The 10,494-nt window shown below is 36.9% G+C and overlaps 1 protein-coding gene across 2 annotated transcripts in view; it reads right to left on the reverse strand.

The window, feature by feature from the left end:
* PRKDC (protein kinase, DNA-activated, catalytic subunit) overlaps positions 1 to 10,494 on the reverse strand; it is a 213,971-nt gene that overhangs the window by 202,604 nt on the left and 873 nt on the right. For both annotated transcript variants that reach the window (XM_061598396.1, XM_061598388.1), the window contains exons 2-10: positions 7,335 to 7,411; positions 5,866 to 5,958; positions 5,106 to 5,180; positions 4,590 to 4,698; positions 3,156 to 3,268; positions 2,039 to 2,138; positions 991 to 1,046; positions 860 to 890; positions 96 to 253 (exon numbers count right to left, since the gene is read on the reverse strand). In XM_061598396.1, the coding sequence (XP_061454380.1) occupies positions 96 to 253; positions 860 to 890; positions 991 to 1,046; positions 2,039 to 2,138; positions 3,156 to 3,268; positions 4,590 to 4,698; positions 5,106 to 5,180; positions 5,866 to 5,958; positions 7,335 to 7,411 (812 nt within the window). The remainder of the gene's footprint in view (positions 1 to 95; positions 254 to 859; positions 891 to 990; positions 1,047 to 2,038; positions 2,139 to 3,155; positions 3,269 to 4,589; positions 4,699 to 5,105; positions 5,181 to 5,865; positions 5,959 to 7,334; positions 7,412 to 10,494) is intronic.

Consider the following 10,494-nt stretch of genomic DNA (forward strand, 5'->3'; position numbering starts at 1 on the left):
CCAGGCATGAGAGAAAGTTCAAAGCAGAAGGGAAGGGAAGCAGAACAAAGACAAACAGAGAAACAAAGTCAAGGGAGAGAAGGTGGTTATTGTACCTGTTTAAGAAATGTATCCAGAGCTGAATGGCCAGCTTTCTTCAGTTCTATATTCTGATGGCCACACCATTTGGACATTACTTCATATAGCGACATATAGTTGTCTAGCAGGCATGTGCTGAATTGAACAGCATGGATACTAAACAAACGCAAACCAGCTGAAAAGTAGAAGTTTGAATTTAAATCCAGCTTTTCATTCCAACTACACAACTGAGCATGTTCCAAATGCTTTTACTTTTGAAAATGTTATCTTTTGTTTAGATTACAAGAGACATTTGTTTTTATAATTACTTACTCTGAAAGAAGCTAAAATGATGAAACTGACGTTATCATACTTTGGACACATCATGAGAAGACATGATTCATTAGAAAAGACAATAATGCTGGGAAAAACAGAAGGGAGTAGAAAAAGAGGAAGGCCGAACAAGAGATGGATTGATTCCATAAAGGAAGCCACAGACCTGAACTTACAAGATCTGAACAGGGTGGTTTACAACAGATGCTATTGGAGGTCACTGATTCATAGGGTCGCCAGAAGTCGTAATCGACTTGAAGGCACATAACACACACACTCTGAAAGAAATTAGGACTAGAATTTGTAATTTTCCCACTTTGTTATTTATCATTATTTTGAAAGATATGTTTTACTTTTTGTAGACAAAAAAAAGATTACATGCATTATGCCTTTTCCAAAAGAGAAGAAATATGCTGTCAAAGATAAACTATTGTACACAGCTATTTGACATGAAATAGAAAGTTCTTACCAAGAGGCACTGCATATCGCTTTAAGTCAACCTGCAATGTCAAATGGTTAAATATAAATAGACTTGTTCATCAGGTCTACTTAACAAATCTAAAAAAATATTGTTTTGAATGAGAAAAACATCCAGTATACCTGTGGATTTATTGCCTTCACTGCAAAATCAAATATTTCTTTTGAAGTTTGGGGATCTGCAGAGAAAATACCCAATTTAAAAAAGGTCACTATGTGGTAGTGTGAATTTAAACCTCTCAGCAATATGACATGGTGTTCACAAAGTCTATTCAAGCATAGTGTACTGGTGTCGCTCCATAAGGACCTTTCATCTAACTGATCCTTTGTTTATCTAAATGGCAGATAATAGAATCATGGAATAGTAAAGTTAGAAGGGGCCTATAAGGCTGAGTCCAACCCCCTGTTTAATGCAGGAATCCAAGTTAAAGCATACCCAACAGATTTAATCTCTTAAATAGGTAGATTAAATGCCACATCCTACTTTGATCAAACTTTGCATCCACTTCTCTATAGAATTAACATATGAAAGGAGCACAGAGTTTCCCATGCAGATATACCTCAGGATCCAGGAAGTTATCAGAACTGAGTACAGTACTACTGTGAGACCAAGTTTAGAACAATGTGTTTATTCTTGCATACCTCAATTTTTAAAAAGTTGTACGGAGTTCAAAAAAGATCTATCAACATGATAAAGGTTCTAAGGCAAATCCCATTAAGACACGTTGAAAAAACTGAGTAAGATTGGGGGGTTGATATACAAACAGTTTTCAATTGTCTAAAAGATCTCAGAACGAACAGAGAGAACTGTTCTCAAATTTATGGATGAGCTCCAACAGCAAGAAACAAAGCAGAGAAGCAATATACAAAAAGTTTCTATACCATATTTAAACTAGACCTATATACTTTCAGGGTAGCCCACAATTTGGGGAACAATAATGCTAGAATGGCTAAAAGGGAAGAAGGAGGTAGTGGATTCAAGTAACAGGACCTATAGCTGTCATGGATTACTTACACTCACGTAAAATCTGGGCAAGTGCACCCAGCAAGGCTTCTGGGCCTGAGGCAAGGACCAAAAGTTCAGAAAGAGGAGCAATTTCATGAAATTTGAGAAAAAACTGTTTGTCACTCCTATAACCACTGGAATATTTTAATAAGAAATATAATGCACCTTCATCCATGGACTTGGTAAAGTTATTCAGGAGTGCTGTCAGTCCTTTCAGACACCCAGCTACTACTGGGAACTTAGGCTCTCTTATTGCAGAAGTCATCTGAAAACAAGTAAGTGTTATATTTAATACTGAAGCAGACAAGTATCCTGAGATAACAATATGCAATGCAAGACAATTTCTCAAATGAATCTAAATACAGTTGTTATATCCTCAGATTATGAAACAAATCTAAAATTTGTTTCTAACGTATCACAGAATATATAGAATACAGAAAATAATTTGATGGTCTTCCTGGATTTCTTAAAAAAAGTATGCTCCACAATAGAACAAAAATGTCATGATTAAGTCACTCTAAAATCTTTCAAACTTCTGAAAGCCATGTTTGAGTTGCATCTCACTGTCTCCAAAGGACTTTACTCAGAGCTACCTGTTGACAGATTATGCCTGTTATAAATAAATCAGAACCAGAATTTCATTTTGAATTTTTTAGTAATGGCAAGGACTGTATTGGCAAAATACACAGTAAGTGCCAGGGAATAGCTAGATAACTTATTTTATATAACAGAGATCTTCACTACTATAATAGGTTGCAAAAATAGACTAGCCAATCTAGTCCTATTTCCCCAGAAAAGGTCTAGAAGAATGCCACAATTTTTTAAATATATGTAAAAACATTACTTAATACTCACAAGTAAATAAATGCAGCAAAAATAATGAAAATGCTAAATATTCTGTTTGGGGATTTTTAAAAATAAATTCATTTCAGTTCTGCAGAATACACAAGCTATGTTCAGACATCACACCAAACTATGGTTTAACAAGAAATGAATAAGCCTAGACTCCTCCCAGGTAAGCACATTAACCATCCTCACCCACACAGGCAAGATGATAGGTCCAGCTTTCCCTTCCACTTTTAGTTAACCACAATTTTCTCATCCAAACCCAAAACTGTGTTTAAACTAACTATAGTTAATGTTAATCACAGTTTGCTGATCCAAATGACATGACAAAACACAGTTGACCAGAAGCAGAAACAAAAGTTTGCAAATTCCCTTTAAAGATTTAAACCATGCAGGAATATCTTACTGGAATCACACAAAAAGCCCTTAATTTTACCTGCGTTTTAAGTTCTCCCAGATAAGCTCGAAATAGTTTTTCAGAGTTGTCAAGCATATCACTAGGTTGGACTTCTCCCAAAACTCCCAGGAGCTCATATATCCTTTCCAATACTTAAAAAGAGAATAATGTTTAGCATCCCAATCATATATTTACATTTTATTTTGATCCAAGTGTACCCCACTCCTCAAAAAAATTTCCAAAGCAGTGAAGGATTTAATGAATCACCCAAGTAATATTACAGATCCCAAATTTCTTATTCTCACCCACATTGTTCTAACTTTTAGTCATTGTCACTGCCACATATGCTGCTACTCTTCCTAAGACAGCCACAAAGTTATGGATGAATCTGCCACCCAACCTATGGTCTTTACAATTGGAATAAAAGAGGAAATGTGCACATGCACACATATTACTTCTTGCCACCCTAATCACAGCCAAGCTGGGCTTAAAAGAAGCAACGGGCACATGTGTTACAGGCATGTGTTACAGGTTCCATTCCGGACCCCCGCCGTAAAGCGGAAATCGCCGTAAAGCAGAACCTCATTGAGTATAATAGGGGGCGTCGCGCGAGAGAAAATGCAGCAAAAGCGGCTTTAAAACGGGGAATGAAAGCCACCGCATTAGCGGAACACTGGGAAGCAAAGCGCCGGTAAGCGGGGCCCTACCGTAATAGTTCTGAAAGAAGCTACCTCACATTTGCCCTAGTTTCAACATCAAGTTTCTACAGCTGTCGCTAAGGTAACACAAGAACCAAGTTTGAAGTTCCTTTGCCCTAATATTGTTCCTGGGAGGGGATGCCAACCTCCCATTGGCCCTTGTTCCTCTGGTGGCAGAGGCCAGAGTGCCCTTCCATTCACTTTTGCAGCCTTGGGGCAAGAAACAGCCCCACAAACCCTGAAGCCTAATTTAATGACATTTCTACTATTGAACTGCACATGAGACTAAGCCAGCAACAGTTAATCAAGACTATTCCCCATTGAAATCAATGCACCTTAAGTTGCTCAGTATTAAATTCCATTTTATTTATTTATTTATTTATTTATTTATTTAATTACATTTCTAGACCGCCCTATAGCAGAAAGCTCTCAGGGCGGTGTACAACAAATAAAATCACAATTAAAATATGAGCAAGTGTGGAAAAATATATATATATATAGTACAATTATAAAACATTAATAAAATTGCCATTTTCTTGCTTCCAGTAGGATTTGCAGGCTAATCCTATGCATTTTACTCAGAAGCAAGTGTTCAATAGGATAAGCGTATATATGCATGCAGCCCTAGTCACAAGTAACTTCTGTTGGATTTTCCCAAATCCCTTAGTAATTTAGAGCAGTGATCCAACATCTTTTAATGTATGTTAATGTATACTTGCGAGTGTAAATAGAACTACTGGTAATAAAGTTAAATAGTAATAGTAAAGATACTTACCTGTATCAGGCACTTTACTTTTGATAGCAAGTTCATTGTAGAATTTGGTGAAGATTTCTCCAACTTTCATGTCTTCCATCACATAAGATGACTGTAAGTTTTGCAGCAGCTAGAAGGATATTCATAACAACCAAGTATCAGTACAATAAAACAATATTTTAATGAGTAGAGAAAAATGCATTATTAAATATCTTATTTCCCTTCTAGCTAAATAAACATCAGTTCTATAAATAAGTTCTACAAAGTTATAGATGAAGTTAAATATACTGGGTCGAGCATGCATTACTTAACAGTTAGCATACACGTTATCATTTCTTACGATGTGTAATCTTATGTATTTGCCTTTCAAATTAGATGTTTATCCTATAATGAATATCATTTCCTTTAAGACACTTTTATATTTAAATTAAAATATTTCCACTGCACTCAGCTTTGGATATCACTACATATAAACATGCATAACTAAATCCTCTGGAAACAATAGAAAATCATAAAGAGCTATGATACAAGTTTTACCTTAATCAGTAGATCTAGTGCTGGGATTCTGCATTTTGCCAGTTTGTCTTTTGTGTAAACACTAATACACACCCTCTGTATTTTTAAAAGACAAAAAATAACAGTGCTGATATACTGCATTTGCAGTGCAATATCTTGCACTATCTTTGCATTTGTTCCCCACTATTATACAGTGTTTTAAAAAAACTAAACAAATTGCCCAAGTAATGCAAAGCCAGTTTATTTTTCTGCATAATAAGAATCTTCCACATTAGAATGTTCTGTTTTCCTCGATTTATTCTTGTCAAAGAACACACTAGTGAAGGACATCCCAAAAGGCCTTAAACAGAATCTGAACACACTAACAACAGTTTCAGGGCTGAAAAAGAATAGTGGTCTGAGAGTCTGGAGAGCTGCTGCTAGTCAGGTCGACAGCATAGAGCTAGATGGACCGCTCTCATGCTTCCTGTTCCTCTGTAACACTGCCCAAAATATACTTTTTTTCTATTTCCTGCTTGGGAGATGAGAAATTCCTGATTGTCGGCAGCGTATGAATCTTTTAAGGAGGTCAGATACACAAAAAATTGTATTTTGGATCTGAGAGTTTTGCAGAGGAACAGAAAGCAACATTATGCAAGCATTTAATAAAGGAAGGATTACTAGTTTTTCATTGCTACTAAGATATCATAATACTTCTTGTACTATTATACTAGTTGTATTGTTTTATCTGTCAAAATATCTAGTTTTTGTGTAAAATATAAAGTAATTTTCTTTGACCTACCTTTACATCTTGTGCATAAGGGTGAATTTTTTGACCAATCTTTTCCAAAAAAGCAAAAAGAAACTTTAATGCTTCTTCTCTGCAGTCTCGAAACTGAAAACAAGACAACATTAAAAGCATTTTCAGCAAAACAGACAGTGAGAGGCCTTATTGGTGAAGGCAGTATACAATAATAAATACATTATCATTGTCATTGTTTGTTTGTTTGTTTACACCCCGCTTTATGGCCAAAAGGCCCTCAAGGCAGCTTACAAGAAAAACACAAATACAGGAATACATCCATAAAACAATACGATTTACAAAATTAAATAACATTATTAAAAAACAGCAATTACAAAACTTCCAATGAAGTTGCATCCTCTCTCTCTCTCTCTCTCTCTCTCTCTCTCTCACACACACACACACACACACACACACACACTACATTTCTCCCTCCCTCACAGACCAAATATACATCCCTCCCCCCTCTCTCTAACACAGTTCACACATTCCTTCCTCTCAGGCCGCACATACATATATACATACATGCCCACTCCCACACACAGAGCCAAGGGATAAATCTCTCAGCAAAAATCTATCTTTCTTTGATGCACCCGCATTAAATGAGTACATACAGCAGCTTCTGTCCTACTAATTTGCATTCTTATTTTCTGTTTCTGTTATGATGGCAAAGCCACTGAGAGTGCTTTTAACAGTTGTAGTGTGCAAGATATTAATGAATAGCATATTATAAAATATTCTGCTATCTGAAGTCTGACTCACAATTAAAATATTTCTGGTACTTCCCAAGACCCAAGAATCCATGCGTGGGGTCTAGATCCATAATCCACCTACTCTAGATGACTGCTGTTGGAAACCTGCAAGCTTAGGTAAACTAACGTTCAACATATAAGGACTCTGAGTAGATATGGGTAAAGGGAGAAAGCAAGAACCCTTGACCTTGTGAATTTACAAGAAAGGGGGCTGGCCTTGTCCGTGTCAAACCTAAAATCACAAAATAGGGTGGGTCCTAAAAATACATGTCTCAGGTATCAAAGGGCAGGGTAAAGAGGTGCATCTTCAACTTTTACCTAAAGCTTTACAGCAAAGTTGCTGGACGCTCCTCAGTGGAGAGGGAGTTCCGCAACTTAGGGGCAGTCAGAGAATGCCCTCCCCAAGGGCACCACCCCAACCTTCTGAGGGTGGTGGAACTACCAATAGGGCCCCTCTGCTCATCGCAGCAGGTCTGTAGGGAAGACCTACAGGTATTTAAGACCTAAGTCATTTAGGGCTGTACACTGGCATTAGCACCTTGAACTGAGCCTGGAAACAAACTGGCAACCAATGCAGCTGTTTTAAAACAGGGGTTACACGAGATCTAAAAAGATCCCCAGCCAATAATCTGGCTGCCACATTTTGGATGAACTGAAGTTTCATGTGTAATTAATAAGACTTTAAAATATGTTTCAACCTAAAATCGTCAAACTTACTTCTTCAGTGCTCAGTGATTTATGGATAAATGCAAGCAGCCCATCTTCTTTAGAAAACACCAGTGAAATTTGCAAGCCTGTGGGAATAAAGGTTCAAATAGTATGAATCAAAGCAAGTAATTCCCCCCCCCAACTTATGGTTGTAGAACACATAAGATTAGCCCTGTTCAGGTGAAATGCTCTGATAAACATGCAGATATCAGGGCCAACAAGCAGGATCTTGCTTTCCCTCTCCTCACCTATGTTTCCTATACACAACATGTGTGAAGTGAACAGGGTTGCTGTACAAATAAAAAGTAGTACTCAAGCTGTCAACACTGAATGGCAACCAAATTACCCATTATCTCAAGTACAAATTAGCTCAAGGGCTTAATTCTAGAATCTCTGATCACATCAATATGTCACTGAATTCAAAGAGGGAACAGAACCTCAACGAAGTAGACCACCTACTGCTATATGAAATTCGTCAGCAAAGTCTACTGTAGCCACACAGATCATCACAGCTCCACAATGTTTCTCACTAAGGACATTAGCAGTAATTTATCTTTCCCCACAGAGAAGCAATGCTTGCAGGAAATATATTTTCCCCAAGCCTTATTGGTAATGCACTCACTGCAAAGAAATGACAGCATCCCTATCTACAGAGGTATCTTAGGGTATTATTTTGTTTGTATATATTTCTGGAGATGGGACACTGCCATTTCCTCGATATAAGCCAAGGCATTTCCCACTGCAAGACACAAATAACTAAGTTCATGAATTAGTACTGATCTATTTATTTCAATAGGCTTCTTCATTTTACGATGAATAACAGACCACATTGGCACTAATGTGCCAATGCTCATATATTGTTGGCTTCATTCTTTATTATTTTTGTGTAAATCTTCAGGGAAACATCACAGCTTTGTAAAAACATTCTCAGAATGCATTGATAATAGCTTGCAGGTACATTCATTGTACATGCCCTTTCCATAGTTTTATTTATATAAACATTTTCTTGTTTAATATGCAGAGTAGTTTGCATAACCAAGTACAATTAAAGCAGTTTAAAATGCACAATTCTTTTTTAAAAAAACCAAACAGATACAAAGTAATAATTATCATGTTATAATGAAACACAGCAGCGCTGTAATAGAAACAACAGGAACATCTTTGCTACACCATTTTGTACTAGCTAGGAATGTTGCATAACGAGTTTCAGAAGGGCATAACTAGAGTTGTAGCACCTCCACCTGAAATATCCTGCTTTGAGCACTTGCAGATTTAACTTTTTGAAAAGTTGGGATCAGAGCTTTCTTTAAGGGAAAGGAGGTTCATAGAGGATAAGGCACTCCTTTATGGTGCGTAAGACACAAGCCATTCAGGTCTTCAAGGCTGCAATCTTATGCACATTTACTCAGGAGTAAGTAAACCAGTCAATTCAGTGAGAGTTATTTCTAAATAAGCATACATAGATCAGAATATACAGATCATAACTAGCTCTCTGAATTCTGCTCTAAAGTAAACGGGCTGCCAGAATATTAAGTATTAAGTGGAAGCTTGTGCTAACCAAAGTAGAAAACGGGCAATAGCATTCCATTAGCAGCAGCTTCCAAACAGTGAACCTTTTTGGACATAACACTATAGTTCAACATTGCACACCCAAGCCTGCACATGTAGTTTCCTTACCTCTTACATGGCTGTAAGAAAATCAAGTTTTCACTTTAAAACTGACCAGAGTTTTCTGTTATATCCAACTCAGAGGAAAATTGGTTAAAAAGCTTAAACTATGGTTTATCCAAACAAGCCAGGATCAAATCATAGTTTATGATCCTGTCATGGTCAATAGTCACAGTTTAAACTAACAAGAGTTCCCTGAGTTCAGACATAACAGGGAACTTTGGTTAGTTTAAAAGGGGATATAAATCTTTCCAATTTCCACCTCATAGCTGAGTCAGAGTAGGAGAAGAGAGGGGAAAACTTATCATACATAATATTAAATGTTAATTTAGTGTTACATCCAAACTGGGCCAGTGTTGTGGAGTTATATACTGTTATTCATTTAATAAACTTTCTAGGCTGCCTTTCAAAACACAAATATTTTCCAAGGCTGTGTACAAAGTGTAATAAAAACATTTCAAGACAAGATACAAAATTCACAATTAAAATAATACAACAGAATGAGCAGTAAAACTTATCAACTTATCCTGGGCTCCTACTGGGAGGAAGGGCAGGATACAAATTAATTATTAATTATTATTAATAATCATCATCATCAATCCAAACATAACGCCCCATCCTAAAAACTTTATCTGTGCCATTAAAAACCACATACAATAATCAATACAACTTCTAGATAAAAGTTGAAAATAAAAATCTAATAACTAAATAGTCTGTTCAGAAGTAAGTGAATTGGCAGAAGGGCAGATAAGAATGCAATAATGAGACTTATCCTTGAGTAAGTGTGCACAGGATTGCAGCCTCACACAGCACAATCCTAACCTATGATTCAGAAGTCTTTCCATTGAGGCCAAAGGGACTGATGGTGCAATCCTATATACACACTTACTCAATGGGGCTTACTTTGGAATGAAAAAGCCCCACTGAGTTGAAGCTGAATGGTGGGAGATTCAGGACAGCTAAAACAAAGAACTTCACTGTGCATAGTTAAAACTATGGAATTCAGTACAACAAAATGTAGTGATGGCCAACAACTTGGACAGCTTTAAGATGGGATTAAACAAATGCATAGTGGATAAGGCTATGAAACAGCTACTAGACGTTATAGCTACGTATTATCTCCAGTATCGAAGGCAGTGTCTCTCTGAATACTAATTGGGGTTAGCACTGGCATATTCATGTTCTGCTTTTTGGCTTCCTATAGGCATCTGGCTTGCAGAGTGCTGCACCAGACAGGAATTTGGTCTGATCCAGTAGGATTCTTCTTGTGTTTTGAGCAGATATATATAAGCTTGTACTGTCACTCCTTAAGGACTACCCTAAACATACTAACTAGAATAGAAGTAAGCCTCACTGACCACAGTGGAACTTAATTCTGAGTAAACACGCATAGGATAGGGTTGCAGAGACAACTACAATCCCACACATAATTTACCTGAGCATAAATTCCAGTGAACTGACTGGATATTGAACAACACAGATGTCATCCTATGCAGCCATA

Source organism: Rhineura floridana, chromosome 1 (assembly GCF_030035675.1).
Source record: "Rhineura floridana isolate rRhiFlo1 chromosome 1, rRhiFlo1.hap2, whole genome shotgun sequence".
Lineage (NCBI taxonomy): Eukaryota > Metazoa > Chordata > Lepidosauria > Squamata > Rhineuridae > Rhineura > Rhineura floridana.